The sequence below is a fragment of the Plectropomus leopardus genome, chromosome 6 (genome assembly GCF_008729295.1).
Source record: "Plectropomus leopardus isolate mb chromosome 6, YSFRI_Pleo_2.0, whole genome shotgun sequence".
In the NCBI taxonomy this organism is placed as follows: Eukaryota; Metazoa; Chordata; class Actinopteri; order Perciformes; family Serranidae; genus Plectropomus; species Plectropomus leopardus.
In genome coordinates, this window is record NC_056468.1 from 31,782,043 (window position 1) to 31,805,693 (window position 23,651).

The 23,651-nt window shown below is 39.4% G+C and overlaps 1 protein-coding gene across 2 annotated transcripts in view; it reads right to left on the minus strand.

Annotated features, from left to right (window-relative positions):
• The window catches only part of kremen1 (kringle containing transmembrane protein 1), a 79,147-nt gene extending 67,513 nt beyond the window's left edge, over nucleotides 1-11,634 (minus strand). For both annotated transcript variants that reach the window (XM_042487472.1, XM_042487471.1), the window contains exon 1: nucleotides 11,283-11,634. In XM_042487472.1, coding sequence (XP_042343406.1) covers nucleotides 11,283-11,364 — 82 coding nt within the window. In that variant the 5' untranslated portion in view covers nucleotides 11,365-11,634. The remainder of the gene's footprint in view (nucleotides 1-11,282) is intronic.
• Nucleotides 11,635-23,651: the final 12,017 nt, after the last annotated feature.

Genomic DNA, 23,651 nt, shown 5'->3' on the forward strand with positions numbered 1-23,651 from the left:
AGAGTGTTGGGATATGCAAAAAGGAAAATGCTCTGCTCTATTTTCTTTCATTTAAGACTTTCGACTCCGTCTGGTTTCTCAATGAGAGCAACTCTCTCCATCTCCTCATCTATCACTGCGAAGAAGCTGGTTTGAGCTGGTGTTACCAGCACTGTAGCACTACATGTGGAGGTTTGTATAAACAGCTGTAGCTTAGTTTTTAATCTATTTTTTGTTAATAAAGTACCATACAAAAGTACAACAATACTGGGTGATGCTCAGAGGAAGAGTTGTCCTAGTTATACCTCCTCCGCATGAACCTGGACGTGTTATTTTCCGGATTTTATGTGAATAACTGTTCAGTCTTTCAAATGCCAAAAAAAGTGAAAAACACCATCACAGTTTGCTTGTATTGCCCAACTGACAGTCCTGAACCTAAACAGGTTAAATTTGCAATGATATATAATAGGGCTCCACCAATTTAGCGGCTGAACATCGACATCAGCAAATATCCCCCTTGCTGATTGCCATGGGCCTATCGGCAAATTACTCACTGAAGCCAGTGGTCGATGTTTTTCCGTTGTGTCACATCAATTTTGCACAGGCTTAAAGCAGGACTACAGACTAATGACCACAGACTTAAATAAAGAGCAGGTACAAGAAGATTACAATGATTGTTTTGCAATGGACCTGAAGGCACCCAACAAAGACAATAGTGAGTAAACTCACTATCAACACATCAGAGGACGCAACACATTGTTTCCCTGATAATGCTGCACGGTGAATAACAAAACCGTGTTTAAACCGACAGGAGGAGAGCTGGTTAATGTTATTTATTAGCGACTGGTGTCCACAACTAACAGATCAAAGAGGCTGCATTGAGTTAGATTATGATGCCTTTAAGCTCTGTGAAGTAAAACTGAGTATTAAGCGAAGCTGATGTATAACTCTAATTATGTGTTAAAGTGGTAATTCCTAAAATGTAGCTTTTAGTAAGAAATTTGAATACATATAGGTGTTTCAGGGGAAAAATATGTTGAGGCTTTAATGCCAATAAAAATAAATATTACATAATGTAAATTAGACATTATATAAATTGTATAGATGTGCTTTATGCGTTTGAAAAACATGTAAAAAGTGTTTTCATTTGAAATGTTAAATTAAAGGTTGCTTTGTAAATTTGCACAACTGAATTTGTGCTCATTCAAAATAATGAAGGGCTTAATTAGTTCAAAACTCTTGAGTTATGTTTTTTTATGTAGATTTTTTTGTTTTCCTCACACAAAGGTGGGAATACATAAAACCTAAAACAAAACAATAAATACAATAAATGTATGTAAATGTATCAGTTTCATCTATCTGTCAAATTGCTATGTTAAAAATCAGTCCGTCTAGGAATTTCAAAATCAGTGCATTGCAAATATAACAGGGTGTCTTCACATATCAGACACTTAAAATGAATGCTTTTTAGGCTTTTAGAAGATAATTTCATGGTAGTTTTTAAGATTTGTAACATCCGAAATGTGGACTTTGACCCATAAAAGCTTTAAATTATATTAAAATAAAAGATGGATAAAATGTCTGTGGCAATTAAGACCTCACAAATTCAAATTTATACTATTTAATGACTTTTAAAGCCTAATATCTATAAAATTGAATTCAAGACCTTTCAAAAGTTTTTAAGGACCTGCAGACACCCACCTTAAAAAACAGAAAAAGGCAGCAGAGGAGCTGGAACCAGCAAATGTTTAGCATTTTTGCTTGGTAAACCAATGACTCAATAATCAAAAATATGACTGAATTTTTTTTGGGAATCAACTGCCTCAGCATCCATATTTAGACCGCACTCATTTAGACCACATTTTCATTTATGTAACACTGTGATCAAAGTGACCTAGCTGTCGTCTTTAGTGCACATGTTGCCCCCTCAGCAAGGAAAGCTAAGAGCAATGCAGCATTTTAGCATCTCTCCACAGTGACACCACAGCCCGGTCTGCTGTCTGTCACCTTGCAGTCCCAGTGTCAGCTGAGGTCGATATGCGCAGTTGGTTTTTGTTGGTGTGTTTTGTTGTCTTGCTAAACTTAACCTCTTGGGGCATTCCATTGAAGATTCATGAGGGCTCCATATGGGCTGGTGTGGAGCAGATTATGCATGGACACAACACAAAGGGAAGACACACTGACTGGGTTTGCTGTGAAAACAACCAGAACACACTGACTGAACCTGCGTGCAACCTACGGGATATTTAAAGCGAGTATAAAGTTTCACCGTGTGTACAAAAGTTTCAGGGAGATTAGCCTATTTGTCAACTTACTCATGATCCTAGTGAGTGATGAGAAAATAGGCAGTAAAAGCAACCATGTGTCCCCGGTAGATTGTTCTGTCCTGTGATTGATGCCGACACTTTTGCATGCCCTTGAGTGAAAGGCAAGGGACTCACAGTCAGAAAAAGAGAACAGCTACAGAACTGATGTTTCCTCTTAGTTTTTAAGCCTGTGGGGCACAGATGCTTGCCAAAAGAGAAGCCCACATTTCTGGTAAGAAGAAGAAACACCTACTTTTACACATCATGAAAGACTTGGATATAAACAGGCTTGTGGATGTAAGAGTGTGGCTGTGTTTGCACTGTCAAACAAGTCAATCACAGGTTGAAAACTTTAAACAAATCCTTTTATTACTATAATATTATTTTTTTAAGGGTGTAATTGTTGGGTGCAAATTATGGGGATGTTTTACACTGTAAAAAAAACAAAACAAAACAAAACTGACTCAAAAACCTTAGTGTCCAGGCTGCCTTACAATTTTAAGTTGACTGAATTTGAGGAGACAAGTTGAGGTAATTTTGTTGACAAAAAAATGAACTTTTACAGTTAAATACACTTTATTTTTTAAGCAAAACTGATTTAAAATGCAGCTTATTAAGAAGTGTATTTGACTATAAAAGTTTATTTGTTTTCAATCACTGTCAAATTGCCTAAACTTGTCTTTTTAAGTTCAGTTAACTCAAAATTTTAAGGCAGCCCTGACACTTTTTTAAAAGATAAAACAAATTGGGGTTTTTGCACCAAAAAACACACAGAAAAATATAGTCTAAATATATGAAATTATAAAAATGTCAATTATATTGTCACTCGACACATGCAGAAGTGAGAACCTCAGCAATCGACTGCTCAAGCAAGAAGAACATATAATCTTCTTTTTAGCCACTGAAGAGGTGGAATAAGCTACAAATTAAACATTAACATGTTATCACCTTATTAAGTTGCTGTGCTAATATTGTTAGCAAACATCTGCCGATTTGCACATTCAGGAACAGAGCAACAATAGCATTTATTGAGAGTTTTTTATTGCCAGGACTCCTGGCAATAAAAAACTCTCAATAAATGCTATTGAGATGCCTGCTCTCCTCCTGGCCCAGGAGGAGAGCAGGCAGCAACTCCTGAGACAGACTCCCAGTCAGCAGCTAATGCAACTCAAATCCAGGCAGCGCAAACTTTCTGTTGCTGCCATTACACAGATTAGACCCTGCTACTGGCCACCAGCCCACTGTGACACAGGTGGACTTGTGCTGTCCAAATTTGAGCCACTACAACCGCCAGCTGGTCTGTTACTCGAGCTGCTGCCTGCTCTCCTCCCGGGGAGGCAGTCCACAAGTGTCGAGGAGTGAGGTGGAGTGACGGTGGGACGGCCAACTAGCTAATTCTTGCTTCATATGAGGTCTGGTAAACAAAAACAGCAAGAGAGACAGCGGGGCCAAGAGGGGCTGAGCGAATGTGCTGCATGCAGGTTTACAATCAAATAAGACAAAATAAGTCAATGTATTGATAACGCGCAGTTACTGTACTAAGCACGTGCCTGTGCCAGTGGTCGTCTGGTGGGCGGGGCTTAGCACTAAGAAGAGAGAGCTGTAGGAGGAGGGCGTATTTTCAAATTCTGCTGCTTTTTGACTTTTTTTAGATTTCTGCCTACCCCAGCTTTAATCATGAACATAGTTACTTAGATGTGTAGCTACACACACACACACACACAAACACACACACACACACACACACCACACACAGAGCATAGTAAGCGTACAGTACCGTACAGTTCACCAATCTACACGAGAGGTTTCTCTGAACTTGCGACTGCAGCACAGAAGCTCAGCAGGGCAGGAGAGGTTTCCATCTCCATCTCTGAACCGGAAAAGCGGGAGGGACCACACGGCCCACATCTGAGACCCAGATCCCATGCACCCTCTTCCCATAATGCCCTCTGACACTACCCACAGTGAGCACAGAGGGTTTACCCGCACACCGAAAGCCCTTATGTTAAACTCTTTAAGAGCCCGCTGTCTCTCCTCAAACCAATGCTCCATCGCGATCACCTCTGCCAACACAAGCTCGTGTTTCCTCAGATCGCGGCTGAAGATGGTCTGTTATTATCCTCTGAGGCAGACGATTCAGAGTATCTCTCTCCCACACACACATACACACACACACACACACACACACACAAAGATCCCTCTGTCTCGGGGTTAGAAAGGTTGATGGAGGCCAGTCATAAACTGCACTGTATGGACTGCGTTTACAAGTTGAGAGTGGATTAAGTCGAGACAGATATGGTGATTGGCTGAGTGAGGGAGATTTGTGGATTGGACAAGGACAGACAGTTGTTTGTGTGCACACGTGTGTATGTGTGTGCGTGTGTGTGTTTGTGGGAGGAGAGGCCTCAGATAGAGGATGTGAGACCTCTTGGTCCGACACTTGACGTGGCCTCTTTAAAATCGAAAGCAGGAACGTTGGCAGTTTATAGAGTCTCCAGATGGCAACAGCTGCGTTACATTTGAACTTCACTCAAGCACACACACACACACACACACACACACACACTGCTGACATTATTAGCTGATTAACTGTTTACCCCAGTGACAGCAATTTTTAAAGGCAAAATGGCAAACACTTGTTGTTTCACGCTTCCTAAATGTAACAATTTGCTGTTTTTATTTTTTGCATCATTTTAGATTGTTTGTTTTGATTCGGCTAAGTGGTTCTTAATAAATGATTTACTGATTGATTGAACTCTGCTGGCTACACTGGATCAGCCAAAAATATTGGCCCACATCCCACTCTCAGGCAAATAGACGATGGGTTGCAAGATTGTTGGTCATGTGACTCGATCAAACACTCCACAAGAACCTCTAAATAGACCTTGTAGTGTAATTGTTCTCTGCGGCTTCCAAGGTCAAGAATGTCTTTTGAACCTCAACAGATTGCGGTACATGATAAGAAACATAATTTTAAGCTGCAGCCTTAGGCAGATACCGAAGCAGAAATACACACACAATAATCCTGGACGTGCATACATGGAAATGTTGAAAAGCTTCTGGCATCCTTTCCCCTGCTTATCACAGACAGGTGAGTGTATGCACGCACAAACACACACGCAGTCAATGCGCCCTGATTTGATGTTAAGCCAAACATCTGAAAGTAACACAACCGCTGTATACTGTAGACTCCTATCAATCACACGTCAACATAGTGAACACAGAAGCTGTACGCCTGTTGCCAGGATCAAAAACAACCCAGACCTCTGTGTGAGCTACTGTTCAAGAGTTCATGCCGTGCATTCAAACCACGCCACCGCCATCTCACCTCGCCTACTGCGCCGCACCGCAACGCCCAGTTCCGTCTGCGGCCGGGTGAGATGATTCTGACAGAGTCCAGGCCAGCGTCATGCCCTGCTGGACAGCGATCAGACGCAGCAGGAAAAAGAGCGTGTTGCCAGATAAAACAGAGGGTTGCCAGTTTGTGCAGCAGCTTATATGCATGTCGGCCTACAAAGAGAAATCACAACACAAGCTGTCATTCATCCCCCCATCACTCTATCTGGAGCTCACAATGCTTCAAGGAATAAAGAAAAGTTGCAGTATTGAAGAAGGGCAATAGCTTAAAAATCTGCGGTTTGGTCTGGAAATGATCGAGCTGATTTACCTGCGGCAAGTTAGTTTTGATAAGATACCTCACTGCACAGAGCTTTGCAAATCTTCCAACTGTGGCCTTACAAGTTATTTCATGCATGTCTGGTTAAGAAGAGAGAGACTTGGCAAAGACTCCAGATGAAAAGAAAGCCCAAAAGGCACCTCTCGCCTCCTCCGATCAGTCCAAAGATTCAGTCGGTCGAGCACAGCCTGATATTAACCTGATGTTTTCTCTCATCTGGCCTTATTTCTGACAGCGCTGTGTTCAGGGATCACATAATGAGAGCGCATTCCATATTGCCAAAATGTCACAGCCTGCCCTTTACAAGCCTCAGCTCGACACAAGCAACGCTAACTGTTTTCCTTTAAAGGCAAGAGAAAGACAGTCCAGCGATACACAGGTTGTGACTCCACTTTTCATGCTACTTTTATTCATGGCTGCAAGAAGTGAGATAAGATGGATCAATTGTTGCTGACCTTTTTTACCTCTTAAACCTATGTCAATCTTAATATCCCATCATCACAGGCTGCATGTGACGAAGAGCAAAGAGCACGTCAACAAAAGAGAAATTTTGAATTTTCTGAAACCTGAAATTCTGAATTTTTCAAGATATTCACACTCCCTCATACACTGTTTAAGTAGCCGAATATCTCCACATTTCTGGAAACATGCATGCTGAGTTCCTGGCAAAGCTGTAGATGAATATTTAAACAACTCTCATATCTCTACATTTATTTATTTTATTTACTTCAAAGGACCATGTGTGGTTTGAAACATAATAATCACCATCTGATGCACCGTGCCTGATAATAAGTGTTGTTACTGTTAAGCTACAATCTTCTAAACTAACTAAATTTTTAAGTTGTAACAACTTCACAAAATTAAGTAAATATAACTAAATTTTAAGTAAACATTGATTAAGACTAATGGGTTTATTTACTCGCTTATTTTATTTTTCAAGGCAATCGGTTTCCTAGATTGTTTTTAAAAGTAAAATTAACTCATCAGATTTTACAGTGTTGCATTATACTGCACAAGTTGATGTGAGAGAAAACAGATATTGTGTTGTGTGGATTTGATGTTGTTAATGTCCCCAATCAATCAATAAATCACAATGTTCGCCATTTGTTTTTACATTTTTTTCATGATTTCAAAGTAACGTGACATGGCTCATTAATATACAAACAGGTATTTTGCAGGTGAAGAATTCCTTTAAAAGACAACCATGAAATCATGAGACTGGTATTGACCGTCTAACCTCTCAGCAAAAAAATCCAATAGGCATATTTCCTAAAATGTCAAACTATTCCTTCAATCATCCCTCAGTTCCAGGTGAGCAAGATTGAGGGTGCAACAGGAGAACAGCTTGCTCACCTTGCCACTGAATTTAAAAAACTATCACTTTAAAGGTGAGCCACCTTACTGTTATTTACTTGTATTTATTTTTCTCATTGTTTCTGCTTATTCTTACTGCTAGGCACATCCTTTACTACTGTTCTATCTGAAATTATTATATTTTGTTTGTTCCTCTGTTATTTTCCAGTTTTTGCTGTGCATTTCTGCTGTTTTGTGATTCCAGTGGCCACATGAAGTCTGTGAGATGGGATGGGATTGGACTGAATAAATGGACTATATGTAGGGACTATATTTTATCTCTTATACTATTTAAATTCAATATTTTTATTCTTCCTTTATATTTATTGTTTTGCACCAAAACACCAAGCCAGATTCCTTGTATATGTAAATGTACTTAATAAAAACAGATTCTGATTCTGAATAAGGTTTGTAGTTGGGTTTCTGATAAGTCTTAAAAAAAAAAAAAAAATACTAATAAAAAATCTGTTTTCTATTTTCTCCATGTACTACCTGCTTGTTTCAATAAAACACTGGAATTTAAAGCAGCAACAGAAAAAAAGATGATGCATCATTTACATAAACAAAAGACATACATGTAGGTGCACACTGGAGCTCCCACCACCGACCCCCAGCTATCAACCTGCCAGTGAGGCTGCTCATGGGTACCAGGAACATCAAGCACGAAGTAATTCCCTGCTGATTAACCAGCTCGAGCTTGTTCAGGAGAACAACACCATCAGCTACATCATTACCGGCTTACAGAGCAACTCAATTACGCCTCATCTTTGACAGCTCTGACAGGGTTCAGCTTCCACTTGTGTGTACATTTGTGTGAAGGGCCTAAGCAGCTGCCAAGTGAGCAACGGCAGGCCGCAGTCAGACAAAACAGCATGTGGGAGTCTGGATGACTTTCTTTATAAAAGCCTCTGAGTTCAGGTGCAAGAGACACCCCATGCATTAAAGATAAGAGGCCATGGTTAACTAACTCTCAATACTGGGAGCATGAAGTGTGCTGTATGGAATAAGAGCCCATTCTCATATTATAGGTTGCATAAAGGCACTTATGAAGGCTGCTCCGGCTATAACCAACACATGCCATCTCTAACCTTGAGCAACATTTTCCTCTTTGTGCTTCTCTGTGCACAACAGTATCACTCAGTACATTATGATCCCTCAGCGCAAGATGAATAACACTTTTGCTGTTAATACACTTCTGCTTGACGCGATGCCGCAGTCTACCAGGACAGTGAAAGCACTCCACTATAATTGTTTTAGACACTAGTCACAAAAGCAACAGCGGCTGGCTTTCTGCAGAGCATTAATAAGCTGCTGTATGACCTTGCTTTAGCATTTAAAGGCAAATTCTGCTGTTTTTAAGGATTCATATTTGCACTTTTACTACTTTATAACATCACAGATGTGCCTGTGAATTCACATTTATAAAATGTATCTGGACAATGCTAAACCACAAGAATAATGTGTGCACACATTGAAAAAGCACGCTCATAATATCCACAAAAACTACCTCAGGGCCATCCAGGAGTTATTTTGCGGCCCTGCTTGTTACGGTGTTTCCCCTCAACCTGCCTCGTCTGGTTTCTCCCTCAGGTTCCTACATTATCCAGAATTCCTTTCACCAATCTCAAGAGCATGAACGTATTGCATCAACTATGAATTTAAAGCTGGCAGTTAAAATTTTGGCGTCATTGGGCAAAAATATTATAAAAACCTTGAAACAAATAGCCTGAAAAGAAACCCCACTAGACTTCTGCTCCTCTTTTTGGCTCTGTTTTCAGGATTTAGAAAATTGAGCCAGTGACGAGAGACTTTGGCCAATCACAGATCATTTTCAGAGAGAGCAGCCATCATTTATGTCAATCACTGCTCATCAATGAAAAATCTGTTTCTGTGTTACCTATTTCTCACCTCAAATCTTTTCAGAGACATGTTTTAGTGTAATGTTTAGCTGTTAAATGAGAACATTCGCCTTGCTGAAAACAGTTGAGCTGAAACGAAGCACCACCAGGCCCCCAGGAAAGCAGCTCAACCTCACCTCCAATTTCTCCCAGTGGCCACTCATGGTATCGCTGTGAAAAAATCCCATAAACCAACATTATAAAAGAGACACCTGAACACCCATTTGACGGGACACCTTGAACTGTGAACAAGGTCAATTATGACTCTTTATAAAGTAAACGTTCCTCTCATGCTGACACTTTCTCTGCATATATTGCAGCCTGCCTTCCCTGGTGCTGGAGAGTAATACGCACACATTTTCATCAATTAATTTCATCCACGCTCATTAAAATAAAATGCCAATACAGATAATCTGCAAAATGCCAAATATTTGCCCTAAAAATCAGCAAGGCTGATAATCTGTCGACCCCTATTAACCAGAATGCCTTTCACCAATCTAAAGTGTTGATAGTTTTGCAACAACCACAAACTTCATCTCCTCTGATAAGATTTCTCTTGCCGATGAGCACAAATTGTACATTTATAAATAAGACCCTTATTCTCTGATTTGAAATGCCAGCGGGCTCACACTTACTGCATAAGACCAGTTGTCTGCTTTTGAACTCTACTATCTCCAGACATCAACAAATAATCAGAGAAAAAACTAACAGATAACAGTGTCTCTACTTCCTTTTGCTGTTGTGAGGTTTCACATTCAGTCTGACCTGCACTGTCCAAACATATTTTGGGAAAACAGAGCAGAGAGAGCTTCAAACAGTCTTCGCATTTCCAACAAGAGCGTCACTTCATGTAGAAGCATGAAATGACTGTTTTACTGTACAGTAAATACGGCACAGCTGACTTCAACTAAACATAAACTCTGCCCTTTTTCTCTCCCCAGTGTTATGAGGGGGAATACCATTGCTTTAAATACTTTGTTAATACATAGGTACACATGGGAGTACTTACGCACTAGCCCAGATGGTGGACCCTCTAATTTGAAATCCAAGGGTATAATTAAGAGACAAAAAAATTAAAAAGGAAAGCATGAGGATTTGCTGCTCCGACATGAAACGCGGCACAAATTACAGCAAGCAGAAGCTCGGTTTGTGTGGTCACAGTTATTAGATATTCACATTAAAACAAAAATATTTAGCTTTGGATGGCGGTAACTTTGAAGTGCTGCAGGGAGACGTGAACGTGCCCCTGCGTATTAATCTGGACTTGATGGAGAATTAAATGTGATGATATCCGATGACTGAACGGAGGGTTTTGAGTGCATTTCAAACGGGGGGCTGATGTCTGTGTGGTTAAATTAAAGACACAATAACCAGTAATGCCGTGCAGACCACTGTAATATTGCAAACATCACATAAAATGTTCAAATGTGACCAATAAAACAGATCACAAGGCGATTGATCAGCTATAAACAGCTGGTGCAGAACAGGTAAACACATGAGGCGCAGGATGTGCTGGATAGTCCAGTGCGTAAAAGCTGCTTGTTTGGCTCACGAGCACAAGATTACACTGAAACGCAACTTTCAGAACAACATAACATCGTTTCCAGATGATTAAGTCTTTTCCAGGTTTACATACATTTTTGTCGGATCACGCGGGACTCTACACGTCCGAGGACACCTTTGGATACGGTTTTGGCCAAAAGTGTTTGCCCTGTAGGTGTGGAATCAACACTGAAACTGTGGTCTGATCAGACTCACATTACCTCTTGTAATCCAATAACAACATTCCTTTGGCCGCAAACACCAAGAGAACAGACATCGCGCAGTTTTGGAAACAGCGTGTGATTTGAACTATGAATGAAGTTACAGCGACTGCAATCTGTGACATGTTGGACGCACAGAATAGCAGCAAAATAGGAATAAATTCACCATAACGTTGAAACAAGCGCACTTCCGACTACATTTCTGTCAGGATCACAGCCTGTCAAATGCGCAAAAGAGCAACTTTGGAGACGCTTCACGACAATATTTATCGGAATTCATCCTTGCGCGTGGAAAAGTTTGACTCACCGGTGTCGAAAACACTTAACGCCGCTGAAGAAGTAACCCCGGCGAGAAGAAGAAGGGCAGATGCGGCTGTCCAGGAATACATGGTGTGGTTAAAGAGTCTGAACTGGCTCTCAGGTGAAGCGCAGCCAGACCGACGGATGCGCAGAGCGGCGGAGCTGCTGGTGGACTGACTGACTGACGGTCCGGGTCTGTGCGGGAGTCGCTCTTTGGCCGGCGTTAAAAGTCCCTGAACTTCAAGGCAGGTCCTACAGCCACTACTACACTGACACCACCAAGACGGGAACAGATAGTAGAAAGCAGGGATCCTATTTCCAGCCCATGTGACAGGAAATAGGGGCAACAGATTCAACCTGCAGCGCTGGGGAAGCGGCAGAAAGAAAAGAGGAGGAGGAGGAGGGAGGGAGAGAGGGAGGGAGGGTGACGGTGCTGGGGCTGGACTCAGTGGTGCAATGAGCAGCAGGTTAATAAAGTATAAACAGATTTCCCCTCTTTACAGAATGGATTCCAAGCATATTCCCACAGTATTAACCTGATAATACGTCTAATATTACAGTAAAACTTAGAAAAACACGCAGGAAAATCACTCCAAAACTATTCCAGATGGTAACTTTAAAGGCCCCCTCTTGTAAAAAGTCAGATTTGTTTTATAATACAAAGCAAGTAAATGGGCTATATAAAAACTGAGAGTATCAAAATGCCCATTCAACAGAGAAATACATACAGTCTGAATTCAAATACTGTGCATTTAAAACAAGCCGACATGATTTTTTTGTGAATTTGTGATGTCACAAGTCATTGTTAATTATTTACAGGATTTTACAGGATGTAACTGTAATATTTCACAAAAAAATACTGTAAATTTATAATGTAATAAAGACACAGAGATGACATGATCATTTCCAGGTTTGTTTCAGAATGTAACTATGATATTTTAAAATAAATTACTGTAAAAATGATAAAAACTGATATAGATACGGGGATGTTGGGATTATTTCTAGGATTTTTTAGTATGTAACTGTAATATTTTATAGTAAATTACTTTAAATGACAAAAAAGTGATACAGATATGGAGATGTTGTGATTATTTCCAAATAAATTGCAGTGAAAATGATATAGTGATACAGATAAGGAGATGCTGTGTTTATTTCCAGGATTTTAAAGGATGTAATTGTAATATTTCACAATAAATTACTATAAAATGATACAGTAACTTACTGTGAAAGTAATGCAACTAGTAGCCAGTAATTTACTGTAAATGTACTGTCAAACATTTCATCGAGTATATTGACTGTTTTAAACTTGAAACATAAACATTTTAAATGGGTCCCTTTGTATTCCTCATTGGGATGTTTGGCATGTATGTGAATTTAACAGCTGACAAGAAGTAAACATGAAGCCAGTATCTCAGCTCATCACACGACAATGTGATTTCAGTGAGATGATAGCGCTATCTAAAAAGACAGTAAGTGCTGTTAGAGTATTTTCCGCGGCTGGAAACAAACACTGACCAGAGAAAACCGTGATTTTTCAGTTGAGGGGCTTAAATAGAGAGACGCTAAAAAGGAGCATTTCAGACAGATGGTGAATAAAGGTAAATACAGGTAGACATTATGAGAAAATAATGTACTTTTTGATTATTTAAGCAAGTGTGTTCAAGTAGAAAAACAAAATAAAAGTATGATACTGAAAATGAGCATCATATGGGACGTTTAAGCGCCATACATTCATTATGTGTTTATGATTAGGTCCATATATTAGTGGCCACAGGAGATCAGAACGACCATAAAGTATGACGGTACACTATCAACATGCTACGCAGTAACAGAGACGCACAATAAATCCCATATGATTATGGGAGTTTTGTCATGGTTTTTATGTTCTTAATCTAATCGGAGGTCCATTATGTTTGAAAACCCCTGGGCAACAAAACTGCAAACAAAGGCAAGTCAAAGGACCTCAGTAATATATCATTTTAATAGCTACTTTATGCCGGAGGGGGAGAAGGATTTGCACGTGATCCTGATGGAGCGGTGGTTACAGCAGGTAGCCCTGAGCCTCATACAATGAAGATTAATTAAGACGTTGATGAGGCTAGGGAAATTCAGTATTTCCTCCAGGAGAAATCTCAAATTTTCTTCTTGCAGCTGGAGTTGTGATCAAAGGAACTTGTGATCACAAAAGATTTCTATGTTCTGTTATTTGTCGCTAACATTTAATAAATAGAAACAAGTCCCCGGGCACAGTTTTGGGAATAAAAGACCTCTTTTTCCGAGTGAGTTTTAGTTGTTGATTCTTTCTGCTAGATTCTTCTTAATCACAGGACTATTTTAAACTAAAGCAAATGAGCAGAGCATGTTTGAATTTCAGGCATTAATTTTAAAGCTGGTGTATGTCGGCCTTAAAGGCCTTCTTAGTGGAAACTCAACAGATTATAATATTAAATCAGGGTGTGAAAAAAAACTGTGCTCCTTGGATGACTTGGAAGCTTTTCTTATTTTGCTTACTGGATGGAAACAGGTGCAGTGACCCACTGTCGGTGCCTCTCACCTCTTTGCCGTTTCAGACCGGCTCCTTCAGTGTGAAACAGCACCCTCTTGTGTCTCACTGCGAGCATCGTGCAGCACTGAAGAAGTGTCCGAGCCAGCCAGTTAACCTAAAAATAGAAAAATCCAGTATGAGCTCACCACTCTCCAAGAAAAAAAAGACCAACATTTATTTTGCCAAAACCGACGGGGTTGAGATGGGGCGCACTGGGAAAGTAATCTAGCATGACGTGTGCCCTTTTGAGAAATGTAACTGTGTGGCCTGGAGATACTGGCTGGTAAAAACTCCACTTATATTACAGTGACAGACTGTTTGAGAGCAGCAGATTTATTGTAATTTAACCCACTGACAGTTTACCGTGGTGATTACTGGGATGTCTAACCTTTTCTCAAACTGCATTGGGTCATTCAGTGCACTATATGTACTGAATCCTTAAAAATATTGGGGAATGTATGTTTAAGCCTTTGAGACCAGGATGGACATTGGTTTTCTTGTGCTGCTTTTACAGCTGCTTAACCCCTCTGAAACACATTGGTTGGATTTCTTTTGAAAGCCTGGGCAAGAAAATCAGTAGTAAAAAATGACAAGAATATCACCTAAATGTTATTTTTTCAAGTGGAAAATAGACAAAGAAACAGAAAACCCTGTTCATAGCTATTATTATTATTATATATTTAAAACTGTGTTCTAAAAAAATGTATTGATTTTCTGTTTTTTCAATTTCAGCACTTTTTTAGTCATTTTTTGTGCTTATTTTCAGAAATGTTTCTTGTAACTTTTCCCTACTTCTTGCTAATTTTTGGGTCGTGTCTTATTAAGTTGCTCACTGCTTTCTCCTCATGTTTTTGCAAGTTCACAATCAAGAATTACTCAGGTTTCAAAGGGTTAATCAAGTACTGTACTTTTACAATAAACATTTTGAGGTAGGCTTACTTTACTTAGGTTTTTTTTTCTGCAACTTTGTACTTCTTCCCCACTACCTTTAAGTGGGAAATACTTTATTTTGCAACTATAGTTACTTTGCAACTTAAGATTTTACAGAACGGCACTTTTTGCACTTACTAAGGGTTTTTTCCTTAAGTCCAAATTCTTGCTTGTGTTGTACGTCGCTTTGGATAAAAGCGTCTGCTAAATGAAATTGTAGAATTGTAGAATTGTATATGAGTATAGAAAATATGACAATTTTTCATAGATTAAACTTGGTATGTAAAGTAATTTTAATACACTCAACCTTAGTTATCTACGGCATATATATGTTGTAACTGAATATTTTTTTAACATTTGTGCATTAATATACTGGAGAACTGTTATTAATTTATATCTGATAATTAATACTCACAGGAGCCATACTTCTACTTTTGATACGTAAAGCAGATTTGGCTGATTTTACATGTCAAAGACAGCAACTAAACATTGTTTTTTTATTATTAATTAATGGATCATATTCTTAATGAAATTCCCAGAGCTGATAGTGATGTATTTATATGTCTCGTTTTGTCAGACCACTATACATTCACACACCACTACTGTATCCTATATTTTGCTTTCATTATTTAATATGTGACATGTTGTGAGTATGTGCTCATAGAAAGAAGAGTTTCAGCTACTATGTCCATATGAATATTAACCTGAATCGGAGTCCTGTCATTACCTCCCATCTTCCCTGCTATCACTGTGTGATGCTGCAGTTGTGGTAGCAAAGCTTCCTTTGTCTTCTTTGTCTCCCTCTCTTTCTGTGTGTGTTGTGTGTATGTGTGTGATCACATGTTGGACTTGTCTGCACACGCCGCCTGGCCACATTCCTTGTGGTCTGCTGGAGTTACTGTAATTCTGTTCTGTCTTTTTGCTCTCTCCAGATAAAACTCGACACTTTCACACTTGACATTCAAACTTAATTCTTTTGGCATTTTGCCTTTTAGACTGTTTTTCATTTGGTTGAGAGCAGCAGACGACGAGCATCCAGAGTCCCTCACGGTACGGTGTGTGTACATTTTTAGCATGGGTGGCCGCAGCGAGAGCCGAGCCCTTCACCCTGTCGGTGTGTCCTGCCTGCTGAGTTATGCAAGACGGAGGCTGGAGGTCGCAGCAAGAATAATCCACTGAGATGTATTAGAAAGTACTCTGGCATCCCTGACCTGCCTGCCAATGGGAAGTTATGCATAGTTGAATTAGAAGTTGGCCCAGATGCTTTGAATTCACAAATTCAGGAGCCAAGACTATGTCATGTCCTTGTTTTCTCTTGAGTAAACATGAGCGCCTGGCCATGAATTTTAATGCCACATTTCTCTCCTTTGTGGTCAAAACTGTGTCTCCCTCTGTGCTTTGCTTTCTCTCCTTCTTGGCATCCAAAAGTATTTTGAGTTGCATTGTACCTGTAGCTCTCAAGACTTTGTTATGCATCATGAAAACTGTTTTTTTTAATTTCATCTGAGAAGGGCAAAAAACATATTTTGTTTAATTTAGTAGAATCAAGTCTTTGACATTTGAGCCACCACTTCGATACAATAAAAGGTGATTTGAAATTCATTTGTGGTTCACAGCATGAAAAATGACATTTAGAAACTCAACAGCAGCGTGATCATTCACACACCTCACTGTGAGCAGCGTTCATGAGAAATTAATCTGTAACTATTTTGATAATCAATGAATGAATTGTTCAAGTTATACACTAGAGCCGTGATTCTCATCGTGGGCTCCTCGTAGCCCAGAGGGTACTTCAGCTGGTGCGAGGGGGCACGTGGAAAGACTGTAGAGCAGCTCAACTAACATAAAAACAACTATGATTTTATTAAAAGTATGTATCCACATATTGAGTCCCCTGTTACACTTGAATACTACATGTTGCAGTTATATAAGAGTGCCTAACATCTGCGAGATGGCTGTCAATTTGCAGACCACTGTTTAAGACCAACAAATGACAAAACTGGTTGTTCTGTAGCAACCAATCGCTGTTTCCACCAAGACTGTACCAATGAAAGCAATTGTTTTATACCAAAACATCACTGCAGTTTTTTTTTTTACCAAATAAAGCTGTGTTTCCAACCAGGATAGTGCCGCAAAAAAAATTTTTTTTTTTTGGTTTTTGCTAAGAAATCACTGAATTTCCTACCAGGATAGTGCAAAAAAGAGATTTTTAAAGTTTTTTAAAGAGACATCTCTGCGTTTCCTGCCAGAGTAGTACCACAAAAAGTTAAGTTTTTGATGAGACATTGCTGCTTTTACTGCCAGAATACTGTCACAAAAAGTGCTATTTTTTTTTTTTTTACCAGGACATCACTGTTTTTCAAATCGGATAAGTGCTACGAAAAAGTGTGCTTGTTTTTTTACAGACATAGCTGTATTTCCACAAAAAGCACTTTTTTTTACAGAGACACTGCTGAGTTCCTGGAATAGATCCACAAAAACTGCTTGGTTTTAATGCACATTGTTGTGTTTCCTGCCAGAATAGTGCCACAAAAAGGGCATTGCTGTGTTTCCATAGTGGATTGTGCCACCAAAACTGGATATTCTACACCAAAATGTGATCTTTGCCTAAATATAACCAAGTGTTTTTGGAGCCTAAACATAACCACAAATTAACCATGGACGTTGTAAAAAAATTGTCTTAATGTATCTGCTACATAATAACGTACAAATGTTACATACTGATACGTGGTTTGCAGAAATGTCTAACATTCATTCTGGCAGTTGCTGTGGAATATTAGGAGAAACCAGGATATTGTGTCTGGGTGGACACCTCACACAGCCATTTTGGAAAGCCAGAGGGTTATCTTAAAACCAAAGCAGATAAAAAGTTTTAAGATATGTTCTTTAGTAAATTGGGTGCACTAAACCTTTAAAACCGGTATTTCCTGCTGGCTTCTGAGGCTACATTTAGAAGGTTGTGGACATGTGTCTTGCACCCTTTTTCCCCCTCTGTTTTTGGCATCAGTGTGACAAGAAGAAAGATGCTGATTTTGTCTCCTTCTTTGACATCACCACTGAGTCACTGTTTGCTGTCGCGATCATTCTCCTCACTGCCAAAATAATCTCTGCCGTCTCTCGGCTCATTACATTAATTAAAAACAAAACATGCTGGCACACATTGACGCACAACTTCTTGCGTCTACTCCTATGGGGGACACAGTGAGTCAATGCGATTACTCAACCAAAGCATCTGGTCGTTGTCTGAAGTCTGTATGACCCGGCCAACAACCCCCCACGCGGCCACATCAGTGTCTATATGATCCACATCATTAGTGGTCGCACACACACACAACACACATTATGGTGTCACTCTCTGACCCCAGCAAAGCTTTCATGAAGTGGACTCCCCCTGACAAATGACTGCCTCCGGCCCTATCTGTACTGCTAACACCCACCCCCCCGAGCCATCATCTTCCCTCAACTCCTGTCCCCTACACACACACACAGACACACACACACACACACACACACACACACACACACACACACACACACACACCTGTGCAGGCCCCTGAGCTTACCCGTGTTCAAAGTCAAGATAAAAGCTAACATTTACATCCAGCCACCTGCACGTAACCAGCAGCCGCTGCTGCACCACAACCGCTCCTCCTCCGCCTCTCTTCTCTGACACACACAACAGTCATCCATCTTGCTCGGCCTCCCGGGTCTCTAATTAGGCTCCGGGTGGGTGACACCCTCTGGAATGTTTATTGTTACGTTGCTCAGCCTTTATCTCCTTTAAGAGAGAGCCAAAAAGAAAATGAGAAACAATAGAAACCAACCAGAGAAGCTGATGGAACACGTGTCTGTATATACCAACATATTCATCTGGACTAAATGATTGCAAATAGCTTCATTACAGTTAGAACTCAGGAGTCACCGTCATATTTTGTCCCATCTTTTCTAGCTATCAAAGCAGTTGTGGAGATTTGGGAACACGGCGTCAACGCTACATCGAATTCAAATGAGAAAAAATCATAAGCATTATGACAATCTGACAGGTAATCAAGAAGCCAGCAGTTTATCTAGATAATTCAAAAGTTATTAATTTGGTGGTAGAACTTAGAAAATATGTATATGATAATCCCTCTTTGCACAGTGCACACGCCTTGGTACTTAGGGGTGTTATGATATTATCACGACACTTAAGTCACGATATTTTGTCACATTACTAAATCATAATATGATATAATCACGACACTTATAATTATTAGTCACAAGTCACAATTATTACGATACTAGAGTCACAATACAAAGTTATCACATTTTATAAGTCACAATACATTATTATCACAATACTTAAATCATGATGCAATAATATCACGATACTGAAGTCAGGTTACAGTATTTTCACATTACTCAAAATACAATGTTATGTTAATATCACGATATTAAAGTCACAATACGATATTATTGCGGTACCTACGTCATGATACAACATTACCACAATATGATATTATCATGATACTTTAGTCAGAATACATTATATGCTAATGTCACAATACTTAAGTAACAAAATGATATTGTCACGCTACTTGTCATGACATCACCATATGACTTAATCACAATACTTAAGCACAATGCAATATTATCACACTATAAGTCACAATACAGCATTATCACAACACTTGAGTCACAGTACAATGTTATCATGATAATTAAGTCAAAAATACATTTTTGCGATTTTTGCGATATACTGACTGTTGTGAAAACATATTGTGATAACATATTGTGATATATTGTGATTTATTACTTTTTTTTTACTGCAAATTATATCCCCAAAGGTAAACTTTGTCAACATCTGTTTTATCTAATACATTAAAGTTTCCAGTTTATTCATCTCACTTCAATCATTTTCATTGCAGCAAAATATATCTAGTGGACTAAAACAAGCATTCTAGTAGTCTGCCAGAAGTTTTGTATTTTTAATATTAATAATTTCTATGAAATAAAAAATCTGTACTTGGCGTCCATGTATCAATATGATATACCCATGCAAAAATATTGCAATACTATGCTGTATTGACTTTTTCCTCCCAGCCCATATGGTACTGTGCTCAGTGTTAACCAGAACGTTTGTCTGTGGTGGATGTTTGCAACGGACAGTTTTAGTAGGAAGTTTATGATTTTGTCTTTGTTTTCTTTTCCCGGCTGACCTCGGGGTTTGACTACTTGTGTTTCTTGTTCTGTCAAAATTGTTTTAAGCAATGTCACAGTCTGAGATCTTAGCAGTGAATTTAGTGAGTAGAGCTAGGAATGATGATCACACCCCTGAAAATAAACTGTAATAAATTTAGACTATCCTTTAAGATGACAATGAGATTAAATAGTTTGAACGGAGAGAATAAGGAGAAGTAAACTCTTGAGCACAAGATGAGAATGGCTGGTAGAGCATCAACCCAGCAGGCACCTTGTAACATCGCACGCCAGCCATTCATGTTTCTCGTGCCTTTGTCAACCACCCTTAAAAAAGGCAAAAATACTGAGTCACAAAACCAAACCAAAACCCAAACCTAAAGCATCTCAGTCCTTGTAAACCAGTGCCTGGTCCCTGCATAAGTGTTCATTCCATTTTGGGTAAATCCTATAAAAGTGACTGATTTATAGGGTGATGCAGTGAAAATTCTGCTAAACGGGGTGGTAGCAGTAGTAGTGCCACTCAAAGAAATGTAAAAAAAATAACAACAACAACAACAACAACAACAACAACAAAAAAAAAACAAAAAGTGATAGAAACAAAGATGATTTGATTTACTGGTTGATTTAATCAATTAGATTCCATTGTGAATTTAAATCACAATGGAGTATTCCTCTAAAAAAACATGATCCTCTCAGACTTCTGGATAATGTACTCTACAGTTTTCCTTGTGACCAAATCAACTGCCAAAAAAAAAAAAAAAGCGAAGTGTTAACATTTCTGTCAACCGCAGCATTTGCACATTATTATGCAACAGATACCCTAAAAACTCTTAGTTTCAACAATGGTATGGTGAATGTGTACATCTACTTCTTGTACCACTATTCCAGCAATAACTTTAAAGTAAAAGTAAAAACAACCACTTTTTGCCGCAATCTCCCAGCAAGAAATGCAGCAGTGTTTCAATAAAAAAAAAAAACAACATCTTGTGTCACTACCCCCGCAGGATGTACAGCAATGTCTTGCTAAAAAATGACTTTTTGTGTCACAATCCCAGCAGGATATGCAGCAATGTCTTTACTTTTCATAGCACCATTCCAGAAGAAAACACAGCAATGTATTGATAAAAAAAAAAAAAAAAGTGTTTTTGTGGCACTATCCCGTCAGAAAATGCAGAACAATTTTGGTTAAAAAAAAGAAGTGCTTTTCCTGACATTATCCCAGCAGGAATTGCAGCAGAGTTTTTGGTTAAAAAGAAGCTCTTTTTGTGGCACTATCCAAGTTGGAAACACCATTGGAGCCTTGACAGCTGCTGGAAATACAGGAATGATTTGCTAAATCAATAATCAATAATCAATAATCATGCTGTCTGTTGATCTCGAACACTGGTCTGCAGCTTGGCAGGCGTCTTGTGTCTCGCCTATGTATCACGCCATCCATCCCGATGACAAAGTCAGCTCACATACTACGTCAGTTTAGAAACATTGATGTTATAATATCAAATGGACAAATGTAACATATTCGTGGTTTGCACGAAAATGCCAACTTTTTCTTCTGGCAACCGGCCTGTTGTGATCAGCTCTTCACTGCCTGAAGACGGTACAACTCAGCCTTTCCTGGTGCTTGTGATTTATATAATCGAACAAAACAGTTTTCTCTTTCTCATTTGCCCTTTACTGCCAACAAAGATAAGGACATCACGGCTAACATCATCACCATCATCATTCTTCCGAGTCAGAAATATCTTCGCTTTAACTCATCACAGAGCAGGAAAAGAGCCAAAAACTAGAGGATTTCTGGCCAGTGATGCCGCACTTCCCGCAATGAAACAATGTCCCCACCCAGTGTGTCTGTTTGTGGGCTGACTATGACACAACTTTTGACTCACACTCAAGAAGAGCTGCTAATGGTAAAGGAGCATCAGCGCCTTTGTGTATCTAATCGGAGAACGATATGAAGCACAGAGGACCAAAAGCCATGGTACTAAAGCTCAAGTGAGGCCTCTAAACAATTACAAGTTTTCTCTATTGGGCTGGAATGACAGATCTTAAGTATCTACTTGGGGACCAGTTTTGGCTCTGGAAAATTGTGGGTAAACCTTGTTTTGCTGAAGAAGAGCAAATAACATTAAATGAATTTTTTCTTTGCATTTGAAAATGCTGTGTTTTCTTTTGAAAGTTGTCTGAGCTCGCTCATCAAAGAGTTGTAGAAAGTGGTCACCACACTAAATCAGCTTCAACCAAAATGTTCTTTTTTGTGCACAAACAACTCCAGGGGGTTTCAGCTTTGCGGGGTATACTGAGGCCAGACTTGTTTTTACACTGTACCTCTTTTTTTTTCCACGTGAAACTCAACATTGCAAACATCCTCTGATGGGCGCCTTGTTCGTTTCATCCATGCAGGGAATGCAATGCGAGAACCACAGTCCACCATATGTAAAGTGTAAACTGCTGATGAGAAACACACTCTGAGGATGCAAACTTTGGTATGGCTACACTGTTTACAAGAGCTGAACAAAAAGAAGATGAAGAGCGTCTTGACGTCATTTCAGCAGCTAAACATTTTGTGGCCAAGTGAAAAACAGAAAAACAATTCCATCGTGTCACATATCTGCAGTGACACAATCCATGAACTGCGTCTCAGGCCACAGAAGGCATCAACACATGTATGTTTGCAGGTTTAAGGTTTCAAGCTGTGAACAAGGCGATCCCCCTGCACAGCCGTTGCTAATGCACAATGTTGTGCTGATGTTTGGCAGGTCTCCCACTACATCTCAGTCCCAATTATTAAATGAAACTAGTCAGGGGAAACTGTGTCCTCCATGCAATCTCCTAACACTCAATTCAGAAAGCATGACAAATCCTCGCCTGCAAATCACACTGAAACTGAAGGAAAAACAACTTGGAAGATCTCAGTTCGCATCCAGAGGATTACACTGTGCTGCACAGTCAGACACCGCACACAAGAAGCAGCAAGAGAGATTACTGCAGACTGTATCTGAATGGCATAAATTAGAATTTGTTACATTTGTAGTCAGTGAACTTTAGATATGTTATATGTTGCGGGCCAAAAGAATCTAGCTTGGTGCAATCTTAAATAAAGTTGTTATAAATACAGAATTATTTTAAAACTAATATTTCAAACATTTTTTAAAAAAAAAAATCTCTTTAGATTCAGCTCACAGACCAGTACACACAGGACCTGTCTGAGGAGATGACAGGGCACAGTGCCACATGACTTGTAGTGGTCTAACATGATGTGTGTGTGCACACTGTTGGCAGCCTTGGCAATAGTACCGTTCAGTCAGCACTTAGGGAATAAATGGTCCATAGGTGTGTGGTTGGGGATAAATATGAAATCTTTTAAAGGATGGTCAAAAGTTAAATGTAGTACTGATCGCATTAAAAGTTCAACTATTGCGTTATAAATATGCCGCACAATTAAAATGGGTAGAAAAGGGTAAAACAATTATTTTCTTTATTCATCTTTTAATTAAATGTGATAAAATTCCGACTAAGTTTTTTAGAGTCCAAGGTGACATCTTCAAATTCCTTGTTTTGTCTGTCCAGCAGTCCAAAATCAGACATTTCATTTCAAAAACCCCTTTTACACAGCCTGCAAGGGCAAGAAAATTGTGCTGTTATTTTGCCTCACCGTTCTGTATTAAAGGTATGATGGCGTTATGGGAGGACAGAGTTGTCTTGCCTTTGAGCTAACAACAG